At 33.5% G+C, this 19225-nt stretch overlaps 1 protein-coding gene across 6 annotated transcripts in view; it reads right to left on the bottom strand.

Annotated features, from left to right (window-relative positions):
- LOC145276873 (tyrosine-protein phosphatase non-receptor type 9-like) overlaps positions 1–19225 on the bottom strand; it is a 242593-nt gene that overhangs the window by 78247 nt on the left and 145121 nt on the right. For 5 of the 6 annotated variants that reach the window (XM_080128284.1, XM_080128281.1, XM_080128282.1 and 2 more), the window contains 2 exons: positions 11754–11878; positions 4728–4833 (listed from right to left, as the gene is read on the bottom strand). In XM_080128284.1, coding sequence (XP_079984410.1) covers positions 4728–4833; positions 11754–11878 — 231 coding nt within the window. Of the gene's footprint in view, positions 1–4623; positions 4643–4727; positions 4834–11753; positions 11879–19225 lie in introns of those variants that run through there. The other variant, XM_080128285.1, reaches the window with a different exon arrangement.

A 19225-nucleotide genomic window follows, 5' to 3' on the forward strand; every position in this document is an offset into this window, starting at 1 on the left:
AATTTTTCATAATTCTTGGATATGTTACTAATTTCGACAATCATGTTTCATGAGTTAACCCACATGATCCCCTTCCTCTTACTAAATTAATACATTTGAGACATTGTCTGTGCTGGTAATTTAATTACAAACACACCAATCACATAACTCACATTTCATACTTTTTCACTTTTCTTGGATATGTTACTAATTTCTACAATCATTTTTAATGATGTAACCCACATAATCGACCCCCTCTTAATAAAGTATTAACTTTAAGACTATATCTGGGCTGTTCATTTCATTATAAAACCCCAATCCAATAACTTACATTTAATCACTTTTCATAATTCTTGGATATGTTACTAATTTCGACAATCTTTTTCATAATTTATCCCACATAGTATCCTTTCCTTTGCTAAAATAATTATTTGTGACATTGTCTGGTGTGTTATTTCATTATAAACACACCAACAAATAACTCGCATTTATCACTTTTCATAATTCTTGGATATGTTACTAATTTCGACAATCTTTTTCATAATTTATCCCACATAGTATCCTTTCCTTTGCTAAAATAATTATTTGTGACATTGTCTGGTGTGTTATTTCATTATAAACACACCAACAAATAACTCGCATTTATCACTTTTCATAATTCTTGGATATGTTACTAATTTCGACAATCTTTTTCATAATTTATCCCACATAGTATCCTTTCCTTTGCTAAAATAATTATTTGTGACATTGTCTGGTGTGTTATTTCATTATAAACACACCAACAAATAACTCGCATTTATCACTTTTCATAATTCTTGGATATGTTACTAATTTCGACAATCTTTTTCATAATTTATCCCACATAGTATCCTTTCCTTTGCTAAAATAATTATTTGTGACATTGTCTGGTGTGTTATTTCATTATAAACACACCAACAAATAACTCGCATTTATCACTTTTCATAATTCTTGGATATGTTACTAATTTCGACAATCTTTTTCATAATTTATCCCACATAGTATCCTTTCCTTTGCTAAAATAATTATTTGTGACATTGTCTGGTGTGTTATTTCATTATAAACACACCAACAAATAACTCGCATTTATCACTTTTCATAATTCTTGGATATGTTACTAATTTCGACAATCTTTTTCATAATTTATCCCACATAGTATCCTTTCCTTTGCTAAAATAATTATTTGTGACAGTGTCTGGTGTGTTATTTCATTATAAACACACCAACAAATAACTCGCATTTATCACTTTTCATAATTCTTGGATATGTTACTAATTTCGACAATCTTTTTCATAATTTATCCCACATAGTATCCTTTCCTTTGCTAAAATAATTATTTGTGACATTGTCTGGTGTGTTATTTCATTATAAACACACCAACAAATAACTCGCATTTCATCATTTTTCATAATTCTTGGATATGTTACTAATTTGGACAATAACTTTTCATGATTTTATGACATAATCACACCATCTTCCTATATGGGGTATTCTGTTAGTACAAATATCCACCCATCTGATCCGATCCCAGGAATTCTCCTAGGAAACATCCACCCCTTGTCATCCAATCCCAGGCAACGTCGGGTATTTTGCTAGTACATATATCCACCTTTCTTATACAATCCCCGGCAACGCTGAGGAGTATTATGCTAGTACAAATATCCAGCTATAAAGCCATATCCAAGAGCGTTCACTGGCATAATATTACATTGATTGCATATTAATCTAATGGTATTTGACAATGAGGCTACATCGAAGCCTTGACGCGCAGTTGGAAAATAATAAAGTGTGAAAAAAAATGTGCAACGTTTAACGGCAGGTGCACGTTTTTGACGAGTTAATGACGTCAACTTTGAGTGCAGGACAGTCTGTTCGCTTCTTTTTTTATACGAAAAAGCTTAATGCACATGCGGCGATCGAAAACTGTTCAATATTTATCTTTTGAAAGCCAGGCAAATTAAATAGACAGGCGACCCCGGTTGTTAACTCGTAGATATTATCATTTAGGTGCGATATAAAAAGTTTTAAGAAGTTGTGAGGCTACCGATTGGTTCTCAGAAAAAAGCCTTTCTTGGACATACATGAAAACGCATACACACACACAAACATTTTCACTTTTATATTTATAGACTAGCAGGGTTATCCGGCATTGCCTGGGATGCTTAGAGATGTGCGTGCCTTTGGGTAAATCAAAACAAAAGAATAATAAAAAAAATCGTTGTCTGGGTGTTTGTGTCGGGTGGGTGGGGGGGGGGATTAAAAAAAAAGTATTGGTAGGTAAATAGGAAGGATCGAACCCGAAGCCTTGAGGCGAAGTTGGAAAATAAAGTGTGAAAAAAAATGTGTGTCGTTAACCGATTAGCCAGCAAGAAATAGTAACGGAAACGTGTTTGAATTTATGTAAGTACCAGTGGGGGTACCCGGCGTTGCCCGGGTGTTCGGAGGTGTGTGTGGTTTTGGGTAAATCAAAACTCTGTGTGTTTATGTCGGGGGGGGGGGGGATAAAATAAAAAATGTTTTGGTAGGTAAGTATGAAGGATCGAACCCAAATCCCTGAGGCAAAGTTGGAAATTTAAGTATGAAAAAAAAAACGTGCGACGTAAACCACTGGGCCACCACGAAATACGTTTGAATTTATTTAATTATTTAGAATTGGCAGATGCCCATTTTAATGAGGTCAACTTTGACTGCGGGGCAGTATTTTATTTGCTACGGGAACGCTTCTTTAATTTCTTTTTTTTGTTTCCCCAAGATGTTGGGGGTAAACCAGCTCTCCATAAAAACAGAATTGCTTTTGGACGTTTCCGGCGATTGCGCCAGGAACGATGTTTTTAAGCTTCGAATTAGTTTCGCTTTTTTTATACGAAAAGGCCAAATTCACACGCGGCGATCCAAAAATGTGGAATATTTAGCTTTTCAAAGTTGAGCAAATTAAATAGAGAGGCCATATTATGATTTAGACGTGATATAAGAAGTTTTAAGAAGGAGCGAGCCGACCGATCGCTTCCTAGAAAAAAGCCTTTTGCGGACATACACAAAAATGCACACACATTTTCGCTTTTATATATATAGATAGATGTAATGGCCGTCATCATAAATACTACCACCAGTAACAAGAACAGATTAACTTTTTAAAATATTATAATGGATTATTTTAAAAGAAATTATTCCAACGTAAAGTTTTTGTTATGCGCAAATATACTTGTGCAAAAATTTAATCAGAAGTTGTCATTCAACGTTCAAATTCATCAAATAAAAGTCATCATTTCAAATTTCAAACTTTTTCATTAAATTGCTTTAATTAACATTACCACTGATAACAATATTAAGGAAACTATTGCATATATATAAGAAAATAGGAGAATCAAATTACAAATGAATCATATAGTATATTAAGTCATTAGAAACTGTTTATAAAATGAATATGCAAATGATGTACAGTTTTCGTGCTCAAATAAGTATATATAGTGTATTTGAAATATTTCATTGTATTGTTAAATTAAATAAACATAAGATGTTGATGAATGGAAAAACTTTCCTATTCATTCATTTTGATTATACTTTACAAATAAGGTTTAAGAAATTTAATTTTCATGAAAAATGTAAAACTTTTACTCATCATTTTTCAATGTGGTGAAATAGACATTCCTTGATTTAGTTTCAAATGTTGTAAATAAGAATTTGAACAAGAAATTTTTATTATTTTTTGACCATGTTTCAAAAATAGTGTGTGAATAGGTTTTCCTTCAGTTTTTGACAGACCATGGATACCCGCCTGCGTATGAAATTTTTGTGGCAGGAGATGCGCAATCTCCAACCACACCTCTCCTGAGTCAACATTCTTAAATACCAGTGGCAAGTGGCGTGTATGTACAGGACAACTGGAAACAAATGCCGAGATAAGTGGAGAATAACACTCAAGATAAAAGCAGTAGTCGAAATAATTCAAAGTATCAATCCTCATCTCAAAAATTAAAAAATATAATTTATATTTTTGTTTCAATTTAAAATGTTCCACCTGTCACATCCAACCATTGGAGGGAGAGATTACATTTAAATAAGATCACCAACAATCAGTCGAGTAATTAAGAGAAGTCAGTTTTATGTTAATCTTTAAATCATGTTTACTTGGTTTCTCTTGTACTAGGGCTATGATGCTCAGATAAAACTAGCTTGCCATCAAGTACAGCATCCCCAACCATCATAGCTGATCTTCTTTTTGCGTTATTACAAAAAAATGAAAATCAATAAAATTTATGTTTGCTGTGCCTCTCTTTAAGTTAAGCATAAACATTTAATAAAGATTTCGTGTCAACAGTTAAGACACAAAATGTCATCTTGACACACATAAGACTGTTTATTTACAAATGAAAAAATAAAATAAGAAATCATCTATTATATAAGATGATGATTAGAGATAAAGGAGGTTGATGGAATATCAGTGAAAAAAGATCAGAAAAATGAAAACAAAAAAAAAAAGTTTCCCCAAATACATCCTCCGACTGTATGTCTAAATAACATAAAGATCCTCCTTTTCATCCTTCTCAGACCCACAAGATTTTTATTTGTATTCCCTCCACACATCTATGAATTAGATATAGGATTAGAAAAGAACAAAAAACTTACACATTCTTCCATATGCTACCTGAAAGTAGACAATAGTTGTTAAAATAACAAATCTTTGGAAATAATCAATTCACAAAAAATACAAAAATTTAAAATCAGCTCACCTTGAGCATATTAAGTATCTTTATACTAAGATTGTAGTCAAAATTGCCATATTTTGAATCCGTCATATCATAGATGAATACCAGGCCATGTCTTTGTGTCTCCAAACTAAAGAGTAAAAAATAGGAAAATCTTTCAGAAGTACAAAAACTTAGATATTTAAAATTATTAATTGAAGAACTAAAAACATTCATAACATGCAAATCAGGTCAGAAACTTTGTCTTCAGTAGTTTTGAAGATAATTTTTCTTTATTTACATACATGAGATGATTGCATTGAAATAGGCAAAGCAAAATATTTCATCAAGAAAGCCAAACTTTTTAATTTATAGTTTTCATAGTTTTCTGTTTATAGAAAGTGTTTGAAATTTAACATACAAATTTTTAAAGCTATGAATTTATAACTATTTAACAGAAAAATGTATACTTTTTTTATACAGATAACCTTTAATCATCTAAGAAATGTAATTTTCCTGGGCTGATTTCTAATTATTTCATATCTTCTTGAAGAACTCATAATCTAACTTTTCTATCAGGCTATAATAAATGAAGACACATTTCAGGCTGAAGAATACAAGATATACTTTTATCTCCCATAAGAAAAATCTATTGCACCAATAATATAGAAAGAACGGTGCCAAAATCCAAGGGAACTGAAAATGCCAGAAATTTCATAATCTACACCCCATCTTCCTCGAAAAATCAGCACACACACACAGAAACACATGTGGTACCACCAACCTAAGCTGGTATTATACAAAATGCTTGTGAAGGATCAAAAAGGATAGAAAGAGCAAATAGGCATTGGAATGTAAAGAAACTTGAGATTTATTATCAGCAATCAAATTTCAGTGAAAACCAATTGTTGTCAGTGAGAAATCAATGGCAAGAGGTTGTTGCAAAAAAACAATCGGCAACAGTTATCAAAAGAGATAAAGAGTACTGCAAATTTAAGGAAATTTCTTATCACTAACTCTAGGAAACACAATTTGTTATTGCTAGTGAGCAATCATTAATGATAACTTATGTGAGGGCTCTCAGTGAGTAAATAAGAATAAGAATGTTTCAAATTCAGAAAATTACATGTTTTGGAATGTTAAAAAGGAATGTAATGGAAGTGTTTTGTAGCTGAAAGATCTGAAGAAAAAAAATAGAAAGTAAATTTAAGCAAATCCGAAATGTTGTAAAAGTTTAAAAACAATATAGGACAATTCCAAATTGAAAGGCTCCCGGATCACATGGTGTTCAGGGAATTTATATAAAAAACCTTACTAACTTGCATCTCAAACTTGATATATTTCCTGAATGGAGCAGACATGGGCAAACAGTGCTCTGCTAGAAGGATACATTAAAGGTTCTATAGCTATCGGCCCATCACCTGCCTTCCAAATATAAAAACTTTTGACAGGGATTTTGGCAGATGAGATTTACTATTATCTGGAACAGTAAGAGATCTTAGCTGAAGAACTAAAGGTATGTAAACAGGATAGAAAATTAAGTGCTTATAAATAGGACAATAGTTCTTAGTTGGAAGAGAAGACTCACAAATCTATCCATGTCATAAATAGATTACCAAAAACTATATGATCTGCTTTCACATAGTTGGATTAAGGAATGTACGGGCAGCATATGTATGAGATTTCTTAGAAAGAAGTATGGAACAATAGATGGTGTCACTGACATCAAACAGCAAAGATCTTGGGGAAGTTCATGTGAAGAGAAGGGTTTTCAAGAGGGACAGCTTGTCACCATTGTTTTGAGTTTGGTACCGTCGTCATTTATATTATGAAAGGCAAATGTGTGTATGATTGGGAAAGAAGAAGTACCAGGTAAACCATTTATTATTTATGGACGACTTAAAGTATGAAAACCAGCTAAGTATGTTCTTGAGGACTGTTCATATATTCAGTAATGACATAGGTATAGAATTTGGCATGAAGAACTGTGGTGCCTTGAAATTAAAAAGTGGAAAAAATTTTGCACATGAAGAAATAAAGCTTTTGAATGAACAAATGATAAAAGAGATTGGAAAAGAAAGATACACCTATTTAGGAATTGTGGAATTAGATAAAATAAAAGATAAAATGAAAGAAATAATAGGAAAAGAATATAAGAGAAAACTGCGGTTGGTTCTTAAGATAGAATGGGGAAAACAAATTTTGACAATAATTGGAGCTTTTCACTCAAAGAGTGATAAAAGACGGAGGATAATGACTAATAGGTGTAGAACAATGCGTAAGAGAAGAAGAAAATACTCTGAAAGTTTACATCTCCAATTGTAAAGAAAGACTTATAAAGGGCGTGTCAAAATTTGAAAAATTGCAAACGAACGAACAAGGGAGCAAAAAATTTAAAGCAAAAAATGAACAAAAAGCGAAAAAATAGTTTGAGAAGAAAATAATCGGTCAATTCAGTAGGGATCTAGCAGAGGCAGTGAGTGGACAAGAAAAAAACTTGGTGATGGTTGTCAAAATGTGACTTGAAGGTTGGAACAGAAGCTCTAATATGTGTCACACAGGAACAATCATTCAGGACAAATTATATGAAGTATCATATTGATAAAACAGCTGATAGTCCCCAGTGTCGACTGTATGGGCAGAAAAGTGAGAATGTATAACACATCATCAGTAGTTACAGGAAGTTAGCTCTAAATGAGTATAAAAGGTGTCATGACAATGCAAGAAAGATCCATTGGGATATAAGAAAAGAGAGTTGGAATACAGTAAAAAAATGTACACGCATGTTCCAGAAAGGGTAGTGGAAAGTGATAATGTGAAATTATTGTAGGACATGAATATTCAATGTGATAATCTGATTGAAGCAAGATGATTGTTAGAAAAAAAGGAACCTAATGCAATAATCATTGATACAGAATACCAACTGATGTTAATGTAGAGAAAAAGAAAAGGTTGAAAAGTATCAAGACTTGAAAAGAGAAATGAAAAGATTATGGAAGTAGAAGTTGTACCTGTTGTGATAGGAGCCTGAGGGAATGTGACAAAAGGATTTGACAAGTGGATTGATAAAATTGGGATCCATTGAGAAGACTGTCTTGTTGGAACCTGCCTGAATCTTGTCGAAAGTACTAGAGGCTTTATAAAAGAAGATACTGAATAACCTATGGTCACTTGTTATCTACTTATCAGCCTAAAATCAGTAACACCAGCCATACACAAAATGTGACAACAGAAAGAAATTATTATTATTATTATTATTATTATTATTATAATAAAATTTTTTTTTAAAAATGAACTAACAAAATCAAGATGTGAAACCAGACTGGAAACTCAAATCAATAAATTAAATAATGAAACTAAAGCTGAAAATAAGGCCATAGAGACAGAAAATGAAAAAGAAGTAAAATATAGCTGACCCAGCAGAAAGACTAAACAGGAAACATGAAGAGCTAAAACAAAAGATACAAAGAAGACTGCGAAGATAACAGTATAAATAAAATAGGACTTTTAAAAATAATGAAAATTACTAAAATATAAATGAAAGAAGAACAAAACCAGAACATCCAAACCCGATATAACAAAACAATTTTGCAGTAATATATGAAAAGACCACAAAAGAAGTGTCAAATGGCTGGAAAACATAAATAGAAACTGAAGGAAGAGAAACTGAAATGAAGAAACATTGATAAAGTTTGGCAGTCTACCTTTCAGGCCAAGATTGTGTAAATCTCTTGTAATGCCATATCTTCATATCTAGTTCCTTCCTAATGACTGTCTCCTTTATGGCAGTTTTGAAGTGGACCAAGTGATCTATTGCGCTTCTTTTATTTCGGAATCCAGATTGTAGATTGGTAATAAGTCCATTGGATTCCAAATAACAAATCAATCTATTGTCTCCTTTGTCATGCATAAACAAGTGGTCAAGGAGCTGGGTCTGTAATTTTGTGAATCCAAGTTGTCTTTTCCTGGCATTGGGATTGGTATCCCTGTAGTTTGTCTCCATATGTCTGGGAATTTTCCATCTGTCTATATTTTATTATATATTTTTATGAGCACTTTCAGTGATTCTCCTGATAGTTGTCTTAAGAATGGATTGCAGCAGTATTAGATCTTTCAATAGAATTCTTTAATTCATTCAATGTGTATAGACCGTTACATTTCTCCAAATTTTTTAAATTTTAAATTCAACTTAGATTTTCGGCATTTTTATGATAGTTAAATTTGACAAGTTTTTGGAAAACATCGCCGCTAGCTAATTTGATGTCTTTTTCATTCAGTTATTTTTGAACAGATCCAGGGTGATACAATAACAGGGTGGAGGGTGATACAATAACAGGGTGGAACAATAATAGGGTGGAACGATAAATTTGCCGTTTGAAGAAAACAACATTACAGCTTTATTTTAAAACTTTTATTGAAAAAATCAATTCAGGTAATTTGATTATACTGTACAGCTGACATCTATTCAATGCAGCCACCTTCAGCCTCAATCACCGCCTTGATACGGGTCTGGAACTGGGAGCATGTCTTTTCCACAATTGCCAGTGGAAGTTCGGTGAATACTCAGCAGATAGCGGCGATCAGGCTGGCTTTGATGTTGTGGAAAGTCATGTTGGTAATGTTTTCAACATATGACCAAATGGAGTAGTCAAGCGGGTTCAGATTGAGATGGGGGGGGGGGGTCAGAGACAAGGGTACAAAGTCGTTGTACTCCTAAAACCAAACCTGGGTGTCTTTGAACTTTGGGCCAGCACAAAGTCCTGCTGCCACACCCAAGGTCTGCCAGCAGCCACCTAATTACACCAGGGGATCATCACGCTCTTCAGCACATCCAGGTACACTTTAGTGTTGACTTTCAAGTCGACTTTGAAGATGTAAGGTGGCGTGATCTGGTCCTCACTTGAAACCACACCAAAAACCATAAGTGTGGATGGACACTTCATGGAACCATCTGAATTTGCATTTTCAGGGTGCTGGCAATGGTCCTGTTGTCATAACTTGGATCGGTAGAGAGCATTTGTACAGCTACGCATCTCCGATCTCGCTCATTGAACATTGTGTCACTTTCAGTTGATAGAAGACTCCTACACAACTGGCCAACTAGTAGATGGTCTGCAACAAAAAAAAAGAAAAACAGTTTTCATCAAAAGGAAATGGAATCATGACATCTTTTCTAGGGCAATTTTATCATTCCACCCTGTATTTGATTGTTTGGTGTTAGTGTTTCTGGCCATTTCCCCAAAACTCTTTTCAGTTTAGAAGAGGAACAACATATTTGCCAACATATTCTTGCCAACATTCTTTTCGTTGATTCTTTTATACCCCTGCCGGCCCTCACTCTTCTTTGTATTCTATTAAATTTGAGTTGGTTCAGTTTGGAAAATTCTTTAGGGCTGGTCTTCACAGCCTAATGACATTAACTGTTGAACCAGGATCTGTTATGTTTGTTTGGTGTGGAATTTCTAAAGATGCAGTCTTTTGCTATTTATACCAGCCTCTCTGTGCAATGTTCCACTGGGTCAGAGTCTGCTCGCAAATGTGTCAGTTTCTCCTGATATTTTTCTTTAAATATTTCCCAATTGATTTTTTCTAGTTTCCAAAGGTTTGGTTTATTTTCATCACTAGGTTCTATACTTTCAAGAAGGATTGGAAAATGATCATTATCACAAGTGTTATATGCATTTATCCTCTCACCACAAAAAGAGACAGAATCCCACCTTTTCTCTTTTTATTTTATTTATTTTGTGGTAATTTGTATTTTTCAGAAATATGGCATGATGTGTAACTACAAATCCCTAGCACAAGGTAGTAAACTTCTTATTTTTCAGAAATTTATATATACTAGTGAAACCTACCAATCCTCTGGCCAGCAATTAATCAGGAGAGGAAATAGTTAAAAATATCAGGTGGGGAAATAGTTAAAAAAACAATATTCAGAAACATCAATAATTTTAACAACAAACTTTGTAGATTAACACCTTTCAGTAAATCACCCCCACCCTTAAAAAAAAAAAACTTATTTTATAAATATTTCATAAAGCACCCTGTTAAAATTAGAAGAAAAAAAATAAATAAAACAAAAAAAAGTAATAATTTTCAAATTTACAATGAGGGATCAGTTTCATATATAACTTTAACATAAAATGATCCTTCATTTCCAGGCCATTCTAACTTATTAGCACAGTTAAATTTTTTTTTTTTTTTTTGCTACAAATCCAACTGGTAAAATCATAGGGTAGGTTTAATTCAGGATGTGACAAGTGACCGGATGACCAGTAAGTGGGGAACAATAGAAACAACAGATTTCTTTTTTTTTTTTGGGGGGGGGGGGGGTCATACGGTTAGTTAGTTGAGGCCTGAACGCCAATATGGCCAGTTGAATTTTAGATACTACCGAAGTAATAGTACTAGTCCTATCTCTACTACTATCAAACAACTAACATCTCCCTACCACATCCCAACCTATTAACCTTTACTATATATTCTCCGGTGGGTATTCTAACCCTCTTCCTTGCCCCTCTTCATGCATAGATATACAAGAGAAATTTATCCAATGTCCCAATATCTTAGTGAAAGACATCAAGCTAAATAGATATAAAGTTTAAATAGATTTGTAAACATAAGTTGTAGATTTGATATTATAATACTTATACTTAATTTACAATATTTAATTAGATTAATTTGTAAAAGAATCTTATTATAATTTGACTATATCACTAAATTTGCATCTAATTAAATTTTTTCTAATTCTATTTTCATATGCTAGTGAGACTTGAATTCAAAAACACATATCTCAACGATGACATGACTATAAATAGAAGTTAACGAAATATTCCCAATGTCGTATAGACATCTCATTGTATGAGTACAAAGCGAATAGAACTTGACCAAGCCCCCAGAGCAAAAAAATTATAATGCAAAGGTTTGGTTTAAGTTTTTCTTTTTTTAATTTATTCTTGCTCTGCATGTGCATTGAGCTCTGCTACCGAAAATCACCTATCCCGAACACTCCATTCTTTCACGGATCCAACTTTATATATGAGAGTAGCCTTTCAAGCTGAATTGACTAACCTTTCTAAAGCAGCATCTAATTGATGAATAAGTGCTTTTAGAACATTTTGATGTGTTGTCAGAGGAGGAAAGTGAAGGCGGGCTGTGAAAAGAGCAATGGCAGCTCCACCAAGATCTCGGCCACTCTGCAAGAGAAAATCAAAATCAGTTGCAACTTTCAAATCATGCTTTCATCGATTATTCTAAACAAAATGTAAATGTGTGAAAAAATGTCATTGAACACCAATTATTCAAAGTAAACACTTATAACTGCATAATAAGAAAGTAGAAATTAAATTTATAACACTGAAAAATAAATGAGAAAAGATACCATGAAACTTGAATTTAACTTGAAAATACTATTTGAAAAAATAGCACGGTAACATAAGTATATAAGCACCCAAATAAATATTACCAAAGGCAAGATAGGTTACTCCTCTATCTAGTTGGATAAGTTTTTAGCGTATTTATTTAATGTAAAATGTTTGTTTATTTCGACAATTAGTGTCAAGCGTTACACAAGCACAAGAAAAATAGCTACATGGTATCTGATATCTTCGAAATCTCGACAATGACTTAAAAATATAGAAAATACTGTTAGAAATCCAACCAATAAATGACATTTATTGGTCGGGTTTCTAATAGTATTTTGTATAATTTTTTTTTTATATTTCTAACTCATTTTCAAGACCATTTTTTCAAATCTGTAAAACACAATCGTTTTATTTTTAACTGAGGATATCTAAATAATAATAATAATAATAATAATAATAATTATGCGGTTCGATAAAGAATTTTATTGTGATGCATTTTGTAAATTTTTACCTTGTTTCCACCTTAACATTTTTTTTTAGAATTCAATTCTTCTATCTACCTTTCTTTCTCTCTTTCTTTTCTTCCTTCTTTAACCCACCCCTCTATGCAAGTAGTTGTATACTGCTACTGATAGCTCCGGACTGTTTCTTTGTGGACGATTGGTCGAGTGATTTGTTGCTCCCGATTTAAGAAATAAGTGCAAAAGTTAAACCTCAGACGAGTGAAAAAGTGATGTTGGAAACAACAATAATTTGCTTGTTACTCATTGAAAGTAAAAGGAAAGGATATAATCCTCAATGGTGCAGCAAGAAGAGCCTTCTCTAATAAGGAAAAAGCTTTTGTTTGACTAAGCTGTCGAAACTACATCAGGTCAAGTAATGTTTTTTCCCAAGTAAAAGCCGACAAATATAAGTAAAAGAAAGTTGAAAATGTTTGATAAAAAAAGAAAATCCAACAAGACATTTTTTAAATTTTTATGCTAGAATGACAATTCTTAATTTTAATAATCATTTATTTAATTAATGATTTTTTGATAATCTTAATTTTAAGCTAGAATGACAATTCTTCTCTCTAAAAATCTAAAAAAAAAGTATAAATTATACTTGCTTCTAAAAAAAAAAAAAAAACAAAGAAAAAACTATTCTTACCTAAAAGTTTTGCTGCTTTCTTAATCTTTTCTTATCTTTTAATTCTATTCTTTCTCTCTCTTAAAGTGTTACTAGAACCTTTAAGGTTTGCCAAAAAGGGGCCAAAATACAGTATTTTATATGGTTAAAAGGTGAACTTCAGGCTTTACTATTATTTTTTTCCTCCCTCCCATTTCAATTTATTTTTTCCCTCTTTAAATAAAAGTTTATAATTATTTTAAGTGGTTTTTACTTCCTCTTCTTTTTCCTTGTCTTACTTGTAAATGGTTATATGGAATTAGTTTTTACAGGTTCTAGTATTTAAATGTCTAATTTGGCTGTTACTAAGTTAAATTCAGACACCTCTTAAGGTTTTCAGGTATGCTGAAAACGAATATTGCATTTAAATTTTCCGCAAATAAGTAGCTTTCCGGATATTAAGCAATGTCATTTCTTATGTCATTGCTGGTGGCCATCTTGGTACGCATGTTTGCGCATAGTTTCTCGAGGTTGCGTTTGCGCACTCCAAAATGGCCACCAGCATAAGAAATGACATTGCTTAATATCCAGAAAACTACTTATTTACAGAATATTTAAATGCGATATTCATTTTCAGCATACCCTAAAACCTAAACAAGTAATCATTTTAAATGTTAAGGTGGAAACAAAGTAAAAAAATTACCGTTTTATTTTTATTTTTTTTACATAATTGAATTTTCAGTAAAACAATAGCCTTGACAAAAATTACCATCAACTGGTGAATATACAGGGTGTTTCAAAAATCTTGGGAACATAAAGATTTTTAATAACTCAAAAACTATTAGGAGTTAAAAAATGAAATTGGTACCGTTGGAAAGGTTAAAGTTTCAAGTTTTGTGGGGAATCTTCAAACTTGCTCAATATGAGCACCATTCGTCACACGGCAGACATCTAGTCGATAGTCCATTTCCTGCCAAACGCGTTCCAGCATCTTGACGTCAATGGTTCCCACAACTGCCGTTATTCGAGCCTTTAGTTCGTCAATATCTCTTGGAAGGGGCGGCACATAGACTTGTTGCTTGACAAAGCCCCAAAGGAAAAAGTCACACTCAGTACCCCATATGCGAGTGCTATGCTTGTTAACTTTGCCATTCAGATAGAAGGTCGCCTCATCGCTAAAAACAAGCCGGTCATCAAAGCCGTTATCTTCCAACTTCTCTTGCATTGCAATGCAAAAGTCACGGCGAAGTGGCTTATCAGTGTCCTTCAACTTTTGGACCAACTTGAGCTTGTAAGGTACCATTTGCAGTCGTTTCCTTAAGACACGCCAGACAGTTGCTGGAGCAAGCTGAAGTTCCCTGCTGGCTCTTCTCACTGATTTACGGGGGCTCTGCTGAAAGGCTTCCGGACTTGCTCAACTGCATCTTCTGAAGTTGAAGGGCGACCTGTTCGCTTACTTGGGCATAAACACCCATCTTTCACAAATTTAGCATGCCATCTGACAATGGGTTTCCTTTCAGGGACTTCTTTTTTAAATTTCCTGCGAAATGCACGCTGAACACATGTCCACGATTCAGTCTTTGCAAATTGGAGGACGCAAAACACCTTGTCTTGTTTAGAGAACGCCATTACTGCACATGGAAAGATAAGACGAAAATCATTAGTATGACCAAAAACTTGATTAAGCAAGCTTTAAAATGACACCAGTTTCATTTTTCTACCTGGAATAGTTCATGAGATATACGCATTTGTAATGTTCCCAAGACTTTTGAAACACCCTGTATAGTTGCTGCTTGTCAGGATTCCTTGTATCCTGGTACTGTGAAAGTTACATTGAGGATTCATATAAAGTACGATTTATGGTTTCATCTCAGAAAATAGGGGTATATTTTGGGCCAGATAGAGAGGATTTACAATACTAAAAATTGGACTGGTCCTAAAATACATAAGTTCTGGTCAACTATGGGAATTTCCATCTTTTATAGAAATCCAAAATCTCTATGAAAAATTTTCTTTGATTTATTTCTGAGGTTAAGTCATATCTACTCAATTTTTTTTCTTTGAGGGGAGTAGTAAATATCGGCCATGAATGCTCTTTAGGCATTCAATGGCTACACCCAAGATTAAGCTCTCCTTTGGTGGGGAGGCAGGTAAATACCTTTCCTCAATAAGGATATATTTAAATACCAGTATACTACTTAGTTTTGTTCATGAATAGACACCCACTGTATGATACCATGCGCCAGTTTAAAAAAAAAACTGAAATTTGTACATCTGAATTTATAATTCATGGCTTATGGTAAAGAGATATATCAGATTTGACTGCATAATCAAAAAGAGCACACAATTTTACATAAGAGTACCATGTTTCATGAGAATAGCTGGAAAAATAAATATATGGTGACAAAATTACCAAATTTCTAAAGAAAAATGCCCACTGAAAAGCCTAAATTTTGGCACTTAAAATTCTAACTTTTGAACTACTGATGATATTTGCATAATTCACACGGTTTTAAGCATCTTTTACATAGCTCTTTTCATGCAAGTTGATAAAATAACAATTATCTAAAAAGAAAAAAAATCAACTTGTAATGCTAAATAAATGTAAAGGGGTAAAAACTGGGGTCAAAGTTTTAAAAAATTGACATCTGTGGTCTCTACAAAATTACTCAGACAAATTTTGGTCTAAACATTTGAAATCTTACATAAAGTGTATTCACACATAAGGCAAGTTATGAACAGTACAAGTAAAGCAGGGCTGAACTGCTAGTATATATATATATATATATATATATAGCCAAATTGAATATTGAAATGCTCATATCTTCTATGGGGCGAAACTACATGAAAATTTGCAGGCTTTATGAAGATTATAATATTCTATGGTTAAAATTTTATGACAATTGATAAAAAGGAACCTATATTTTTAAACCAATTAAATATGCCCAAATTTGCCTACATTAATATATATAGTGTCCTGGCAGGCAGATTCAGTTTTGCTGCTTTGGTTGTCTCCCCTGTGGCCTTACCAGGCCACTTATATATATATATATATATATATATATATATATATATATAATCACTGAAGTTAAGCAACATTGAGTCTGGCTAATATCAAATGGGTGACCATTTGGGAATTCTAGGTATTGTATGTGCTCTCTGCTCATCTCGGCATTGTTTCCAGCTGTCCTGTACCTCCACTTGCCACTGGTATGCAACAATGTTGACTCAGGAGAGGCGTGGTTGGAGATAGCACAACTCTTCCCACACAAATTTACCACACAGGCACCCTTACATAGTCTGTCAAGACTGAAGGAAGCCACGAGATGTATATATATATATATATATATATATATACATATGTGTGTGTATCTATGGTTACATCGAGCTGCCGCTTATAAGTGTCTAATCTAATTTTTTTATTTGTTATTTTTAATTTTTAATTTTTATTTTTTTAAATCCCTACCACCCTCTCTATAAATGTATTAAGTGGATTGCTACTACCACCACCTTTGGTTTTTTGAGGGTCGAAGCACGATTTTTCTTTTCTTTTTCAGTATCAAAAATGTAATTGTCTGATTTAGATGCTTGAAAATACCATAAGGTTGAAATAAATTATTGCATCGACAATTATGTAATTTCCGTGTTATAATTTTTATCTTATTGCTCTGTTTACCACATTGAGCTCTCATACCCGGATTTCCTCTGGATTTATTCCATTATAACACTATATATATATATATATATATATATATATATATATATACTAGCAGGCCACCCAATGTTGCCCAGTCATAAGATATGCTTAAAAATGAAATTCATGTAGATTACCTATTTATAGACATAACTTGATTATTATATCGAAACTAATATATAGTAGTGAAATCAAATATATATATATACACGATTTGGGTGCCATCAGCTAGAATCCAAACTAAAACATACAACTTTCCATTCTCATTTCTTAGGCTCTGAGCAATGCCCATACGCATATATATATATATATATATATATATATATATATATTCACCTGTCATCCATTTTTTAAAAGATGAAATCGCCTGATTGTCAAAGACAAGATTCAAGCAAGCAAGGGCACAAGGTCCACAGAGTTTTATATATATATATGTTGTGTCATGGAACAACAGTGAAAATAAGAACATCAAGTCAAGGTTCGGTTAAGGAACAAGTGTATTAACAATAATGTACAAAGATAGGAAAGCGTGTATATCTGCTGTGCACTCGGCTAGCTGTTGAAGTGCAGTCGCATCTCTCTCTCACCGATGTTGAAATTACTAGTGCTATTTATAGTGCTAATCGGTGTAAATTCCTCTGTTCAAGGAAGGCTGGTATAACACCCCCCCTTTGAAAATATCCCGTCTGGATTAATAACGTTTTTTTGGGGTTCATTCTAATCAATTCTGTTGATTTCCGTTTTCTGTTTGATCTTCTGTTCTCCGGACCTGTCTCTGGTATGGGCATCTGAAAAGTATCAAACACTGTGTCCATGATGTCCTCCTCAGGTGATCTGGTCACCTCCCTGTCCGAGTATCTTTTCGGAATTTGGTTAGTATGACGTTTGTGCACAAAGTCTGGTCCCTTAATCATGTAGACCATGTTGCCTATTTGTTTCTCAACAATGCCGGACTCCCAAAAAGTCTTATTATTTTTGTGAATCTTATAGAAGACTTTTTCGCCAACTTTATACTGTTTTTTTGTTATCAATTTTTTGAGGTTTGGCCCATCCTGGTTTGGTAACAACTTGTGAAAAATCGATCTAACCTTGCGTCTGAACATAACCTCAGCAGGTGTCTTCGACATTTTGATGTTTGCATTCGAAGTGACTCTGTAGACTTGTAAAAACTGTTGGATTAACTTATCCATTGGCAACCCACTAGCTTTTTTCAGAGCTCTCTTGAATCTGTCAACGAATTTCTCTGCTTGTCCATTACTTCTTGGGTGGTATGGCAGAATGGTTACATGCTTGGTTAGATGATCCTCGCAAAAATGTTTAAATTCGGTAGATGTAAATTGCGTTCCATTGTCTTTAACAATGCAGTCTACTACTCCAAACCTAGCGAATAATTCATACAGGAAGTTGATAGTTACCTCGGATGTGGGATTCTTACATTTTAATACTTCCAGCCATTTAGATAGGCTGTCTACAACAATGAGATAGTAGAACCCATCTAGCGGTCCTGCAAAATCTAAATGAATCCAAAACCAAGGTCGGTCCAGTTTTGCCCACAATCCGAATTGAGTCGGAGAAGCTTTCATAGCTAATGCGCATCCTCTACACTCCCTGATTTTTCCTTCTATATCCTTATCCATGTTTGGCCAATAACCGAAAGAGCGCATAAAGCTTTTCATTCTTGATATACCTGGATGTCCTACATGGAATTCCTTGAACATTCCTTTCTGTAATGTCGCAGGAATTACGACCCTGTCGCTATATAACAGGACATTATCACAAATTGAATAAATTTCTTCATCCAGTTCGTTATTGTTGATCCTTTCTTTCATGTGTATAATAAATTCGTCCACCTCTGCCTTACTCTTAAGCATTACTGGAAGTTCTCTTATTGCGTCACATAACATATTTTTTACTTCAACTTGAATGGCTGCTATTACCATATCTTTCAATGGTTCCGTCTGCTTAGGTATTAACCTCGATAACCCGTCTGCATAGACCAAAATTTTTAGATGGTACATACTTCATTTGAAAATTGTAATTCAGAAGTATGGTACCTCATCTTTGGAGTCTATTCGCCATATGTTGTGGATAGTCCCTTTTTCGATCCGAAAATCGTTAATAATGATTTGTGGTTTGTTTGTAACAGAAATTGCCTACCGTGCAGGAACCGATGAAATTTCTTTACCGCGAATATAAAGCTTAGTGCCTCTTTTTCAATTTGTGAGTAGTTCTTTTCAGCTGGTGATCAGGATGAATGTGCTATGGGTTTCACTTTTCCATCATCCATTTTGCGTAAAATGCATGCTCCTACGCCATAGGAGCTGGCATTGCTTGCAACTATAATTTACGCTTGGGATTATAATGTGCCAGAAACAAGT

Source organism: Euprymna scolopes, chromosome 5 (assembly GCF_053919585.1).
Source record: "Euprymna scolopes isolate OS-2025 chromosome 5, ASM5391958v1, whole genome shotgun sequence".
In the NCBI taxonomy this organism is placed as follows: domain Eukaryota; kingdom Metazoa; phylum Mollusca; class Cephalopoda; order Sepiida; family Sepiolidae; genus Euprymna; species Euprymna scolopes.